At 42.7% G+C, this 16122-nt stretch overlaps 1 protein-coding gene across 1 annotated transcript in view; it reads left to right on the top strand.

Annotated features, from left to right (window-relative positions):
• The window catches only part of DNAH3 (dynein axonemal heavy chain 3), a 188767-nt gene that overhangs the window by 65405 nt on the left and 107240 nt on the right, over positions 1–16122 (top strand). Inside the window, exons 18-24 of the mRNA XM_060033062.1 lie at positions 621–832; positions 4832–4923; positions 9053–9167; positions 12378–12494; positions 13438–13617; positions 14296–14432; positions 15417–15618. Coding sequence (XP_059889045.1) covers positions 621–832; positions 4832–4923; positions 9053–9167; positions 12378–12494; positions 13438–13617; positions 14296–14432; positions 15417–15618 — 1055 coding nt within the window. The remainder of the gene's footprint in view (positions 1–620; positions 833–4831; positions 4924–9052; positions 9168–12377; positions 12495–13437; positions 13618–14295; positions 14433–15416; positions 15619–16122) is intronic.

The following is a 16122-nucleotide window of genomic DNA, read 5'->3' as shown; positions in this document are numbered from 1 at the left end:
AGCGTGGAAAGACTGAATGTGAAAACCCAAATGCTAAAAGATACCTGTAAAAGAAAAGGAGAAGAGAATTAATGTTTTGGTGAAGTTTTTTTTTTTTTTTTTTATAAATGAGGTGTCATTTTCTGTTTTAAAGATAATCTATTTTTAAATAATTTCAAACTTACATAAAAGCTGTCAGAACTGTACAGTTAACTCCTATGTCCCTATTCATCCACATTCCCCAGTTGTTAATATTTCACAGCATTTGTGAAGCACCTTTTGGTACTTCTATAATAGCATCTATAACTTATACTAACAATTGATTCCCTAACTACTCTTGCATTGTATGCCAGGCAATATGTTAGCCACTTTCCTTATCTCATGTAGTTTTTACAGTCACCCTCCAAGGTATCCAGTATTACCCCTGTGTCACAGGTGAGACTGCTGAGGCTTAGAAAAGTTCAGTCAGTATCCCCAAGGCTTCACTGGCTAAGTAGAGGTTTCAGACCCAACTCTAAAGCCTGTGCTTGTTCCAATATCCATACCGTAGACACAATTCTAAATTCAGGGAATTAAAGGTACATGTGACTAACACTACTTGGTGATCTGACCTTTCCCTCACCCCATCTTTTCTATTTCAGGACCCCTCTTGTTACTGAATGCTGAGGAAATCGCGGAGCAAATAGGGAATATGTGGAGGACGATATATAAATTGACCAAGACCTTAGTTGATGTGCCTGCACCCAGGCGCTTAGCAGAGAATTTGAAAATCAAGATTGATAAATTCAAGCAGCACATCCCTATCCTCAGCATTTCCTGCAACCCAGGAGTGAAAGACCGGCACTGGCAGCAGGTCCCTGTCACCGCCCACCCCCAGCCAGCCCAGCCCAGCCCAGCCCTGGTCCTGATAGCCCTTTGGAAGGCAGAAACCATTAACCGGTCAAGCTTTTTCTTTCTAAAAGGAGAATCTACTTGAGGCCAAGGGAGTAGTAAAGGGGGTGATAGCCTTTTGAAGGAAGGGGATAACTTCCTGCCTCGCCACATAAACAGGCCGATCCTTTTCTTTGGGGACCCCATTGCTGGTGGTTGAGTAGTGTTCCAGCCAGTGGCCACAAAGGCTCTCCTAATCTGCTTTCCTAAGCAAATGGCTGTTCAGTGTCCTAAAAGGTGATTAGGGTGTTACATTACAATGGGAGGGGCCTGTATTTGTTCCTTAACCTAGGCTACACAAAAGAGAAAGTCACATTTATCCCTGGGGGCTCCTAACAATGCCAGATGATTCCTACTTCAGCTTCCTCAACCAGCAGGCTATATTCAGAAGTAATTTTGCCCTCTTTTTTCAGCCCTTTGGGTCTATAAATGAGGATAATAAATATTCTCCCTAAAAATGATGGGATTTTTATAAGCAACCAAATGTGAGGGTGATAAATGTAGTATGATACTAAACAGAAGAAAGAAAACTCACTGTGTTTCTAAAATAATTGTCACATTCAAGAGCTAGCAATGGCCTTGAAACATCTTCTACCAGGGAATTGCTCTTTGTGGAGGTGAAGAAGAGACTGGCTCTCCGTAGGCAAATTGCTCTCTGACTGGGCCTGAAATTCTCTCCCTGGGAACCATGCACAAGACTGAGGACATTGTCTCTAGAAGGACTCAGTCTGAGAGCATAACCATTAGGAGTATTTTGATCTCCCTGGGACAGCAGAGATCTTGGTACATGAGAGAGTCAAGATTTTTCTGTAGAGAGGAGCTGCTTTCAATTTCCCAGAAAGCCTTGAAATTTGCTTAAAGATTTAAGCAAAGATGGAAAGAAGTCAGAGCAAAGGTCATCTGGTAGACTTTGGGTCTTGAGCTGCCCCAGCAGAGGGATCTGCACAGCGGCAGCTGCCCTCACTTGGTACTCATAGGGTGCCTCTCCCTGCGGAGCTAGCCTGACTAGAGCTTTGACCATTTAGAGAGTTAGGTAGACAGGTGCCCTCCAGCAGTGCTAGGTCTCTCCGTGAGATGACATTTTAGAAAGTGTCCTCATCAATGGCATTTAAGCAGTGCTCTAGGGGTGCTCAGAAAGCCATCCCCTCCATCTGGTGCTCCCCCTGTGATGACAGCATTCTCACACAGGGGCACTTTAAAAATCCCAACCATTCCTAGACATTAATAATTCTCATTTATAGGCCCCTTAGATGGACAGATTGGGGGAAAAAATTCCCTGGAATTAAAATAATAATAACAATAATAGCTAAAGTGTATGGAGTACCAACTTTGTACTGGGTACTGTTATATACTTTATGCAGATTCTCTCATTTCATCCTCCCAACAACCCTTTGAAGTAGGGACAATAAATTGTCACGTGGCCAGTGAGGGGTGGGGAAGAGAATTGGAATCTAGGTGTTTTTGACTCAGCCTTGATGTGTGAAAAGGGGGCAAGAAATATCAGGTCAGAGAGAGGGAGTGGACAGTAGGGGGCAGTGAGCTATAGATAAGAATGGAATGTGCTATATTCCACTTACTATAGGCAAGAGGTAAGGTGGCTCCTGAGTAAAGAGCACCTACAGTGGAATCTCAATGGGCTAAATAGTTGAAGATAAGCTCAGAAAGGACAAAGGCCACAAGGTACCCTCAGGGTTGCCCCGACTCAGAGCCCATTTCTGCCTGTACTGTAGGTCACACAACAAGCCCGCCCAGTGACAGCCCCAGACTTGGGGAAACATTCTCAGTTCTAATGCCTAACTCAGGAGCTCCTTGTGCACAGATTTGGCTCCGGCAGGGGGGCTCTGTAGGCTAAACCACCTGTAGCTCTCAAGACTACAAAATGGATCTTCTGGGGTCATGAGGCGGTTGTGTCGAGATTTCTGACCGTTTCCCAGAACTTAAGCAGGAAAGGCTAGTCTCCGTATTTGAGACATAGACTTTATTGCTACTGTGGTGTAAAACAAGATGGAACAAGGTAACACTGTACTGATATGCACCAAAGCTGGCCTCTAGGACACTGCTGCCCAGTGGAAATATACTATGAACATATGTATAATTTTAAAGTTTCTAGTAGCCACATTTTTTAAAGTATAAAAAAGGTGAAATAAACCGTATGACTAGATTTAACCAAACATATCAAAATCACTATCAGTTCAATAAGTAATCAGTATAAAAATGTTAATGTGACCTTTTACATTACAGTTTTCATACTAAGTCTTTGAAACATGGTGTGCTTTTATACAGCACATTTTGATATGGACTAGTTGCATTTCAAGTTCTCAATAGCTACAAGGGGTTAGTGGCTACGTATTGGACAGCATAACTTCAGTTTCTTAGAATTAGATCAGATGCCTGTTAATCTCTATACTCGACAAAAGCAATTTAAAAAATAAAACTACAGATCTCTGGGTCCTTCCATAGGCCAAGTATTTACTGTGTCAAGTGCTTTACACAGTTATGTCATTTAATCCTAGAGATAGTGTGTTGTCCTAAGCCATACTTGCAGGTATTAGAGAATAAATGAGAGCCCTGGGCCACCAGGAATAATTGTGCAGTTTATGCTCTAGGGAATGCTATTTTTGTGCACGACAGTGGGAATTGTACTTTCTAGAGTTATGCAGTGTATAATCTGCACAATTATACATAGAAGACCTGCAGGAAACACTAGCATATGATGGATGAGAGCTTTGGAGTCAGAATCAGATACAAGTCCCAATTCTGCAATGGCTGTTATGGTCCATTAGCTAGATGATCATAAACTTAATTTCTTTGTCTCAGTTTCCTTGCATGTAAAATGGGAGTAATAATATACCAGTACCTTCCTCACCATGTTGGGAGGATGAAATAAGTACATAAAGCTCTTAAAACCAACCTACCGCATAATAAGCCCTCAATAAATGTTAATTACTTTTATTATTTCCATTACCTCAGTGGTCCTCCAGGTGACCTCAGAACCCAGATTGGAATCTGTTTGAATTAGCTGGTTCACTCATGCTTTCACTCCACAAGTGCTTATTGATGCCTACTGCCTATCAGGCCCCAGGGACACAGGGCTGAATAAGACAGAACATGATGTGATTTTCATGTCTCTTCCTGCTCTGACATTCTTTAGTCCTGCTGGAGCTGGACAGAGACAAAACTGGGCAGTAGGTGAGGTTTTTTACAGAGCCTCATTCCCGTTAACCCCTGTGCTCTTCTTGAGCACACATAACCCTCGTACTGCCCAGATCTCTCAGTCCCTGAGAAAAATGTTCAAAGCCATCAGAGACTTCATCAAAGAACTTTCACAGGGATATTTTCACTTAAAAGGTAAGGTTGGGGTAATATTTACACCAAAGGAATGGGCACAGGTGCTAACATTTCCAACAAGTTAGTACACTGGGTTGGAAAGGAAGATTTTGGTGGGGGAGTCATCTAGCTAATAGACTTCCTCCTTTTATTCAGCAAATGCTTACAGCAGCTTCTGTCATGGACCAGGTTTTGCAGTCAGCCCTGGGAGCACAAAAACAAACCAGACCTGGTTGTGAGCCTCTAAGGTGCCCACAAGTTTGCATTATGCCAATTCCTGGTGGGAGAACAACCCCCAGCAAACCAGACACAATGCAGGGTGGGCCCTAGGCCACCGCCCAAAACCTTAGACCTGCGCTGTCCAATTCAGCAGCCACTAGCTACACGTAGCTATTTAAATATAAATTAAGTAAAATTAAATAAAATTTGAAAATCAGTTCCTCAGTCACACTAGCCACCTTTCCAGTGCTCAACAGCTGAATGTGACTGGTGGCTCCTGCACGAGAGAGCACAGATATAGAACATTTCAGTCATCACAGAAAGTCTACTGGACAACACTGCCTTGGACAATACACCCTTGTTTTTCTCTTTGCAGATTAGTGAGATTGTCGGCTATGAAGTAAAGCCCACTGAAACGACTTGCCTCTCAAATATGCTGGAATTTGGATTTGGCAAATTCATTGAAAAGTAAGGCTTCTCCCTTCAGAAAGTTTTTTCGTCAAAGTGTCTATGAATTCTCACAGTTGTATGACTGAATGGCCGCATAGCAGGCTGCTTTTCTCATTCTGGTTTAGGGTAACCTCTACTTCAGCTGACTAGCTGCTGGTGAAGCTTTCATTTCCAGCTGCAGAGTTGATGTCAGATTATGACTAGAAAATTGAGTCAGAGATTTTATTTCAAAAAGAAATTTTTTTAAAAAAAAATTTCAAAAAGATTCAAATTTCAAAAAGAAATTTTTTTAAATAGTTCTCTGAACCTGAAGCCCAGCTCTCAGTGACTTTGGGCAAAACCATTTCACCTTCCTGGGCCTCAGTTTCTTCCTCTTTAAACAAACAACAGCAGCAAACAGGAGTGGCTCCCTGAGCTCTAAAATTTCATGAAATATGGTCAAATGAGAGATCTCTTCACTTGCTTTCTCTCCTTCTCCAAATGCCCCTGGAGTTCATATGTGAGAATTTGTACTATTTGATCTGCTGTTTTTAGGACCAGAGATTCTCAGGACCCTGTTTGTTTTTCCACACTTCCTTCAGGGTGATGCGTAGGGAGATGTATTGCTAAGACTAGAGACCCTGTTAGGCAACTGGGTTTGGTTCTCACTCAACACGTGAGATTCTCAGACTGTGACCCCAGACCAGAGGCATCAGCATCCCCTGAGAACTTGTTAGAAATGCACATTCTCAGGCCCTACCCCAATCTGCTGAATCAGAAATTCAGGGGATTGAAAGCTGAAATCTGGGTTTAAACAAATCCTCCATATCAGCGCTGTTCAGTGCGGGAGCCACTAGCCACATGTGGCTACTCAGCCTTTGAAATGTAGCTATTCTGAATTTGATGTGCTGAATGTGTAAACTATAGGCTGGATTTCAAAGACTTATTAAGGAGGGAAAAAAAGCAAAATATCTAATTATTTTAAATATTGATTGTATGTTGAAATGATAATATTTTGGATTTATTGTGTTAAATAAAATAGTTTCTTTTTACTTATGTTAAATTGGCTACCAGAAACTTTGAAATGACATATGTGGCTCAGGTTATATTTCGAATAGACAGCACTGCTGTAGGTGATAGTGATGCCTGCTAGAGTTTGAAAGCCCTTCCTTTATACTGGGGCAGGGCAAGCACCTAATCTAAGGTCCTTCCAGGCCCCCAAATCTGTCTGCCACCTGAATACTCTGATGACCCCCAATACCACCACTACTGTCCCTCTTTAAGGAGCAGGTCTACAGACACAGGCTTTTATTTTATTTTTTTAAATTTTTATTGGAGTATAGCTGATTTACAATGTTGTGTTTCTGCTGTACAGCAAAGTGAATCAGTTATACATATACATGTGTCCATACTTTTTTAGATTCTGTATAGGCCATTACAGAATATTGAGTAGAGTTTCCTGTGCTATACAGTAGGTCCTTATTAGTTATCTATTTTATATATAGTAGTGTGTATATGTCAATCCCAATATCCCAATTTATCCCTCCTCCCCTTCCCCCCCCGGTAACCATAAGGTTGTTTTCTACATCTGTGACTCTATTTCTGTTTTCTTAATAAGTTCATTTGTACCATTTTTTAAAATTCCGCATGTAAGTGATATCATACAAGACACATGCATTTTTACCAGGTTTATGCTATTTTATTAAAGGGCCTCAATTTCCCCAATAAGATGTTCCCAAGAAATACCAGCTCTAGAACACTTATGCTGCACTGAGCATTTTATATGAATTAACCAACTTATCCATCACAACACCCTAATATTCTAGCTAATTTTATTCACATTTTACAGATGAGGAAATAAATTGATTAGAGAGATTAAGCAAATATCCAGAGGTCACAAGAACCAAGACCCGAGCCCAGGCTAGCTAACTTCAGAGGCTTAACCATAACCCTTTACTGCCTGAAAAGATAAACCCATCAAAGGAGACAGAGACTGAGCAGATACACAGCACACTGCCATGCTTCATGCCAATGTGCTCAGCTGTGACAAATCTAGAAGTGGTGTTTCCTTGGCCAAGTTGTTTACCTCTATGTGCCCAGTCTCCTTATCTGTAAAATGGAAATAATAATAGTAGCTAGGTGATTGGAGTTATTGTGAGGGTTATGAGAGAAGGCGTGTAACCTGAACTGATTTAGCATCTAAGTTCTCAGCTACTGCCTATTAGTGAAGTGTGGTGTTCCTTGTATCCCACTATCCCATAGTTAACCTGAACTGATTTAACATCTAAGTTCTCAGCTACTACCTATTAGTGAAGTGTGATGTTCCTTGTATCCCACTATCCCATAGTTAAGGCAGTTTTATCACGGCCCACAGTTAGTGAGCATCTTGAGTACATTTGGATAAGGTCAACTCGATATACTTCATGGACTCCCAACCTCATTAATTCCTCCCCTGTGCAATTATTTGCATAATTATAAGGCACATTGCAAGCATTTTATCTTATTTAATTATACCAACAATGCTTGATATGAGCAGATGGGGACCGAAAGCCTGTCAAGTGATTGGGTCATGGCCACACCGCCAGCCTGTTTGTCTCATACTCATCTGGATTGGCACCTGCCTTTATTATTCTCTATATGCACGCTCATTTTGGTTGTCTCCCAAGAAGGTCACATTTAGAATGAAGACCATGCTGCTGAGGTGTTGATCAGTCATTGTCTGGCGTTATCCGGGCCTCTTCTACATCCCTACATGAGGCCAGATGAGGGTTTTCAGCTCTATTTAGTTGAGCTGTTTGGCTGACCACATGTGAGCAATTCTTTTGCTCCTCTGACAAAGAGAGAGGAGAAGGCACATAGTAGGGGAGGAAGAAACACCAGATTAGCAGTCAGAGGAACTGGTTCTGGCACTCCGCAGCTGTGTGTGTGGCTTTGGACATGTCACTTGCTTCCTCTGGGCTTCAGTTTCCTGACGTGAAAGTAAAGACCAGATGGTCAAGGATACAGTGAAAGGCAGTGCTGAGGCAGAAAGAATAATCCCTCCTTTTCCTTCCAAAACCTTTGCTTCCCAATTTTTTAGCCACGCCTGCATTTAGTACCCAGCTCTCCTGTGGAAACAAGAAGAAAGGAATTTATCTTCCCCTTCTCTCCCTCCCTCCCCCTTGCTATAGAACAGAGGGTCTGTAGGTGGATGGACCCAGTGCATCGGGAAGATAGCAAGTGTTTTTTTAAAAGGTAGGGACAGGGAGTGGGAAAAAAGCCATCATATAAATTAACAGAAAGTCTAAGACCTGAATAAGAAGTCAATAATAATTCTGAAGTAAATAGGAATAATAAGGAGTAAATGAAAATGGAAAAAGGAAGTCTTGTTTTAATGGCCTTAAAACAGTTGTTCTCAACTGGGGGTATCCACCCCCAGGGGACACTTGGCAACATCTGGAGACATTTTTGGTTGGCACAACTGGCAAGAGGTGGGGACTGGGGTTGTCAGCTACTGGCATCTAGTGGATTGAGGCCAAGGATGCTGCTAAGCTTCCTGCAGTGCACAGGACAGCTCTTCACACCAAAGAATTATCCAACCTGTATTAGTTTTCTAGGGCTGCTATAACAAATACCATAGGCTTAAGCAACAGAAATTTATTTTCTCACAATTCTGGAGGTTGGAAGTCCAAGGTCAAGGTTTTCAGGGGGTTGATTTCTTCTGAGGCCTCTCTCCTTGACTTGCAGATGGCTGCCTTCTCCCTGTGTGCTCACATGATCCTCCCTCTGTGCGTATCTGTGTCTTAATCTCCTCTTCTTATAAGGACACCAGTTATGTTGGATTAGGACCCACCCTAATGACCTCATTTTAACTTAACTACCTCTTTAAAGACCCTATGTCCAAACAGGGTACCTCACATTCTGAGGTACTGCTGGTTAGGACTTCAACATATGATTTTTGGAGGGATACAATTCAGCGCATAACACAGCCCAAAAAGTCACTAGCACCAAGTGTAAAGAAACCCTGCAAAACACTGGAGCTAGCTGGTAAATATTAGAGTAGGATGGTAAACATTTTAGTAAAATTAAAGGCTTTTTAAATTTCTCTAATGGCTGAGCTGAAATTCCTCCTTTGATATGTTTTGAGGCCTCCTCCATTGATGTTACTGTCGCTGTGTTCTCTCTTTAGACTGGAGCCCATTGGTGCAACTGCCAGTAAGGAATACTCTCTGGAGAAAAACTTGGAGAAAATGAAGTTAGACTGGGCTAACATGACGTTCAACTTCGTGAAGTACAGGGACACCGTGAGTCTCAGTCCAACTGTTCGGCCCCCTGAGAGCAGCCCATTTATTATGTAGTAAATTACAGAAGGGATTCGTTTCAGAACTGCAACAGAACTCAAAGAAGAAGGATCTCTAACTAATCTGTTTTAAAATTTTTTTATTGAGATATAATTGACGTATAACATTGTGTAAGTTTACAGTGTACAGTGTGTTGATGTAATAGTTTTACGTATTGCGGTATGATTACCACCCTAGCTAACACCTCTATCACCTCACATAATTATCCTTCCTTTTTTGTGGTAGGATAATTAAGGTCTAGTCTCTTAGCAGCGTAGAAGTTTTTAATACAGTATTGTTGTCTATAATCACTATGCCCTTGCGTCAGATTGTTTCCTCCTGTCCGCCTTCCTGTGCCAGTCAGCCTTCTTCCCAGACACCATGGAGGGATGCATTTTCAAATGAGAAAGGCCTTTGGATTCAGAGCAACAAGATTTCTGTTGAAAAAGAGCTGAGCAAGCCTCCTGAATTAGCATCTCCCTGGGAGGGCACCCCAGGTCCCTCAGAAGTATACCTGAGGTAGACAATACTTAGCACTTCTCCAGTGTTATTAAGTGCAGAAATCACCTGAGAATCTTTCTAAAGTGCAGGTTCTGAGTCAGCAGGTTTCGGCTGGGGCCTGAGGTTCTGCAGTTCCAACAAGCTCCCAGATAATACTGAAGCTGTGGTCTCTGGACCGTATTTTGAAGAGCAAAGCTGTAGACTTTCTTATCACTGGCGCTTGTAGAAAACTTGTAAGTTCACAGAGTGCCTGTGGAGGTGCATAAACCTGAAGGGTTTGCTCAGCCATCTCTGGGGTCTGGCTTGCTCTTGGGATGGGCCATGGGTAGGAGGACTTGCTGCTTGGGTGAGCTGTACATCGTGGAGGCAACAGGCAGAAACTCACATACTGCAGGCCGTCAGCTCTTAAACCAGTGCATTTCAACCCTGGTACACTTCTGGTCACTCAGTTCCAAAGTGTGTGTGTTTGGGGTAGGTGGCTGGAGTTCCCACACTACCTACCACGCAATTCTCTGACACCAGCTGGGTGTCTTCCAACTCCACTCAACTCTGACACTATCTACCTGGAGACAGCATCAGATCCCACAGGGTAAGGGCTCAGTCCTACAAGACTGCGAACCCCCTCACCCCCCTTCAGATGCCAGTCTCAAGCCCAGGGTATCACCTGTGCTTCTGACCGACCAGCTATAGATTGGAGGTCCCAACGACACCCTCCTTGGGTTCAATTAAGTTGTTAGAACTCAGAGAAACAGTTTACTTACTAGATCACTGGATTGTTATAAAAGGATATAGGACCCAGGAACAGCCAGATGGAATGCCTACGGGGAAGTGGTGTGGAGCTTCCACGCTCTCTCTGAGCATGCCACTCTCCCCAAATCTCTACATGTTCACCAACTCAGAAGCTCTCTGGACCCTCTCCTTTTTTTTTAATTTAATTTTTTTAACATCTTTATTGGAGTATAATTGCCTTACAATGGTGTGTTAGTTTCTGCTGTATAACAAAGTGAATCAGTTATACATATACATATGTTCCCATATCTCTTCCTCCTTTTGTGTTTTTATAGAGGCTTCATTACTTTGGCATAGTTGATTAAAACATTGGCCACTGGTGATTGAACTCAATCTCTATCCCTGTTCCCCTCCCAGAAGGTCAGGATGGTAGAACTAAAAGTTCCAACCCTCTAATCACAGGGTTGGCTCTCCTGGCAACCAGCCCCCAACCTTCGGTGTGGTCTAAAAACCCACCTCAATAACAAAACAAAAGATGCCTTTATTGCTCTCATCCCTTAGGAAATTCCAAGGGTTTTAGGAGCTGTGCCGGCAACAAAGACCAAAGATACGTTTCTTATTATAAATCACAATATCACTCTGGCCTGAGCATCTGTATTTTTAAGGCACCCCTGGTTTTTCTGAAGTGCAGTGTGGATTGAGGACTAAAACCCTAAAGGCTCCCATACTCCTCCCTCCCCCAGGCTGCATGTTATCCTTTTGTGACTTCTTTTCCTTTTTGTCTTGATGCCTTGATTTCTCTTGACTAAGAACTGTAGACAAGCCAGTGGGAGGGAGGAGAACTGGGGGCCTCTCCCAGCAAGACCAGGCAACCGTGTGTCCCAGCAACTTGCTGTTACAGAATCTGATTGGATTAGATACTGCTAGAGGCTGTGGGGCTGAGATGAGCAGTTAAGTCGGGGAACCTGATAACAGCTCAGTTACATCTGGCCACTCTTCAGAGTTTTTGACTGAAGTAGCTATAGACAAGGGTCAACAGTAAAATGGGAATCGAGGTACCAGTTCATTAATAGCTGGACACCTGTCAGTGCAGAGCTGCTGGTAAAAGGGGGATGAGAGAATATATCCTCGCTCCAAATTAACCACCCAGATGTAGGTTTGAAAGAAGTGAAAACAGGGCAAGAAAGACCAGACCTACCACAAAGGGACAGACCCTTATCAGCTTTCTTGCCACATGGCCCAGAAGGAAAAGTCCATCTACAGGGGCTAACCTTTAAGGCACAGTAACCCTAACTACCAGGAAAATATGGCCAAATAATTATTTAGTCAGAAGTTCCCAAACTTTCTTGGTTCACGGTGCTGTTGGTATCTGAGTACTTTTTAAATGGTTCCCTTCTCTAGTCCAAAAGAAATATGTAACAGCTTTATTTATGAAGTAATTGGGTTCAAACAACTTAAGTATTTGTGTCCCATCAACTGAACAAAGGTCTGGGAAAAAGTGCATATAAATTAAAAGGAAAACATTTGTATTTTGTTTTAAAATAACCACAGTTATTTGCTGTGAGTTTGCTGCAGTGCCCTGGGGCACACTGTTTGGGAGCCAAAGGTCTAGACCTAACCAGATTAGCAGTTGATTCTACCTGAGGGAGAGGCTGGAAAACAAGTGAACAGAAAAGCAGGAACACAGGGAAGGAGACAGGACTCCTCCTCTTCTCAACAGATGCTGGTTGCAGATCTAGGCTTGGACTGTATTTGATTTCTGCAAAGGAGGTAAAAAGGTCTTTAAGAATATTTTCCAGGAAGAAAATAGAAAATTCCACCTCCTACAAGACATAGTGTCCCACAAGCGTGAAGATCTGAGCTGTAAGGACTTTGAGGGTCAGCATAAAAATCTGTGGGGCAGAGGTCTTGCGATTTTGACGGGGTGCTCATTTTTATTCACAGGATACAAGCATCTTGTGTGCAGTTGATGACATTCAACTGCTACTTGATGATCACGTGATAAAGACCCAGACCATGTGTGGCTCTCCATTTGTCAAACCAATAGAAACAGAATGCCGGGTAAGAGGAAATGAGGTTGAATGTTTTGTGATGGCCTGTTAGCTCCAGGTTTCTTGGAGGAGCAAGAAGGTTTTTTTTTTTTTTTTTTTTCTGGCTGTGTGGCATGAGGGATCTCAGTTCCCCGACCAGGGATCCAACTCGTGCCCCCTGCAGTGGAAGAGCGGAGGCTTAACCACTGGACCACCAGGGAAGTCTCGGAAGAAGGTTTTTAAGTCCAATTAACAAAGAAACTCACTTTCTCTTGATGAGGAAAAAAAAACAACGAAAGACTGAAAGCAATAACCATCCAAGTAAGCCTTTATAACAGTCTGCCAGACTGAGCTTTTGCAACAGTCTGCTAAAAGAGAAGGTGAGATTATTTGAATGCACCAAACCAAAGTACATATGGAAAGTACCTTATGGGCTATAGTAATCTAGAATGTAAATTACACGAGGTTTGGCCTCCTTTGCTCTTTGTCTGTGGAAGTGGGATAGGCTAAGGACACCAACTTGAGCCAGACTGCCTGGGTTCAAATTCTGACTCTGCCCCTTATCAGTTGTGTGACCTTGGACAAGTTACTTGAATTAGTTGTATGTCAGTTTCTGCACCTGTGAAGTGAGCTTTGTAATAATATCTCCCTTATAAATCTGTTGGATTAAATTGGTTTCACATACATAAAGCACTCAGACCATCACTTGTCACAGAGTAAGCCTTATAAATATTACTGTTGTTGTTGTTATTATTATGATGATTGTTCCACTAGGAAAAGAACTCTATGAGGGCAAGGACTCTTGTTTTTTTCTCAGTGCTGTATCCACTTTGCCTAGAAGAGTGACCAGGACATAGTGGGCACTCAATAAGTCTTTGTGGAACAAGTGAATGAGTGAATGCATCCATTTGTCGGTGGGTCTGCGATGCAGAGTGGCATGTTAGTGACTCAGATATGAAATGCTCAATTTGCAGAACTGGGAAGAAAAGCTGGTTCGCGTGCAGGAAATTTTGGATGCCTGGTTAAAATGCCAAGCCACCTGGCTATACCTGGAACCAATCTTCAGTTCAGAGGACATCATAGCCCAGATGCCAGAAGAGGGCAGGAAATTTGCCATCGTTGATAGTTACTGGAAATCACTCATGTCCCAAGCCGTGAGTTTTTTACTACCTAGCACATCTCACCATCAGGAATGTGGGGTGCCGTACAGATGTTCCTCATTGTGCAATGCAGCCGTGTCCCTTGAAACCTCTTAGTAAACTGGATTTTTGCAAATTCAGTATCTCTATAAATTTTTTCTAATTTCGAAAGTTATTTGTTATTAAAAATTCAAACATGGAAATAGGAAATATAAAAAGTAGAGGCCTTTTGAAATCCCAGCTTCGTGGAGGTGACTATTAGCAGTTTGGATAATTTAGCTCTCATTCCTACCGAGGTATAAGATTTTATTTGTTACACGATAATGCAATAAAGCGTTTATAGATTGAGAATAATTTTAGAATTCAGGTAATTCTCTGTATTCAGTTACTCACTTGTTTAACAAATGTTCAAGGGACCAGCGCAGACTAGTATAGAATGTCGTGGTCTGAATTCCACAATCCCAGAAGTTAAAATATAATTGGCTTCGTCGGTTTCAGGTGCCCAACCCCAGCCCAGTCAACCATGGCCAGAGGAAGAGGGTCATGTTATATGAGCAGTCAACCTTGTGGGATTAGGAGGCGATTAGGGTAGGAGGGTCATTAGTTGACAGGCTGGTCGCACACTCATTACAATAACCAGTCTCAGAATCTGGGAACCCCGTGATGATTATCACCTTTTTTTATGGAACCTAGGTGAAAGATACCAGGGTTCTGGTGGCAGCAGACCAACCACGGATGGCTGAGAGGCTTCAAGAAGCCAACCTTCTGTTGGAGGACATCCAGAAGGGGCTGAATGACTACTTGGAGAAGAAGAGACTATTTTTCCCCAGGTATTCAGCATCATTCTCTTGCTTGAAGTTGCCCTCTTGACCCATATATAGGTAGAATTACATTTTTTCATACTGAGAGTTAGCTTCTACTCATCTATTCCATATTCTTTCTAGGTTTTCCATTCCCCAAAAGACAGCTCTCGGGGGTAAGGTGTGTCTTCACGGTCACTATTTAGAGTGAGGTTGAATAGACACCAATGGAACCAGCGTGGTCAAATACCCAATTAGAGGGGCATAGTACTCAAGAGCCTGGACTTTGGAGTTAAACAGACCTCAGTTTGAGTCCTTAGCCACACGTGGCTATCCAGTGCTTGAAATGTGGCTAGTGTAACTTAGAAAGCAATTTTTTTTTTTTTTTTTTTTTTTTTGCACAGGCCTCTCACTGTTGTGGCCTCTCCCGTTGCGGAGCACAGGCTCCGGATGCACAGGCCCAGCGGCCATGGCTCACGGGCCCAGCTGCTCCACGGCATGTGGGATCTTCCCGGACCAGGGCACGAACCCACGTCCCCTGCATCGGCAGGTGGACTCTCAACCACTGCGCCACCAGGGAAGCCCCCTCGCCTGGGAGTTTTAAAAATACAAATTCCCAGACCCAATCCCAGATCAGTTATATTACAATCTCTGGGAAGTGGAACCTTGGCATTGGAATTTTTTTTTTATAACCTCTGCAGATGATTCTAAAGTGCAGCCAAGGTTAAGAACCACTGCTCTATCCAGGTTTCTTTCACCTGGTAGCAACCCCTCTCTCCCAGCCATATAAAATCCACATATACCAGCTTTCTTCCTTTCTTTTGCTGAGTCAAAACCATCTCCACCTTCTATGCCCTAGATGAAAAATGGTGAAGAGGAGTGGGCCTTAGATAAGACTCTAGAAGTAGCTGGCATTCACGCGAGTGTCATCTACCTGTTGGGGAGTATCACCTTGTTGGAAAAAGAAGCTCTTAGAAGAGATTCCAGTAGCCATCTTCCTTTGCTTTGCAATAGGTTCTTCTTCCTATCAAATGATGAGCTGTTGGAGATCTTGTCAGAGACAAAGGACCCCCTCCGAGTTCAACCACACTTGAAGAAGTGCTTTGAAGGAATTGCCAAGCTGGAGTTTACAGACAGCATGGAGATTGTGGGCATGATCAGCTCAGAAAAAGAAATCGTTCCATTCAAACAGAAAATCTCCCCAGCTGAAGCCAAAGTAACTCCACTTACCCATTTTTGGTTCTTATCGTCATAACAGAGTGAAACAGAGAGAGGCAGATTGTATGTTGGTTAAACATTTGAACTCTGGTTCCAGATTGCCTGGGTGTGGAACACTTAGATTACACAACTTAATGACGGGTGACTTTGGGGAACTAATCTTTCTGAGTCTACTTGCTCATCTCTAAGATGGAGATTATACTGCAATTCACATGGCATCCTAAATTTGTGGAAGGATTTCAACCGAACTTGATGTGGAGGCAGCAGCAGGAATCAGATCCAACAACTAATGCTGTTTAAATCCCCGTGAGCAGAGCCCACTTTAAAGAGATCTGGTCAGATGGGGCAGGTGTTTTTAAAGGTGTTTAAAGGGCAGGTGTTTCAATAATATTTCATGGAATTAATGCCATTTAACTCAGATTTTTCATACATGTGCCCTTATCGAATGAGTAAAATGTAAGTTACTTCCACTCTTGCTGAATACGACAGCACCCAGCGTAGA

Source organism: Delphinus delphis, chromosome 15, assembly GCF_949987515.2.
Source record: "Delphinus delphis chromosome 15, mDelDel1.2, whole genome shotgun sequence".
Taxonomy (NCBI): domain Eukaryota; kingdom Metazoa; phylum Chordata; class Mammalia; order Artiodactyla; family Delphinidae; genus Delphinus; species Delphinus delphis.
This window is presented reverse-complemented; position numbering and strand designations above follow the sequence as displayed.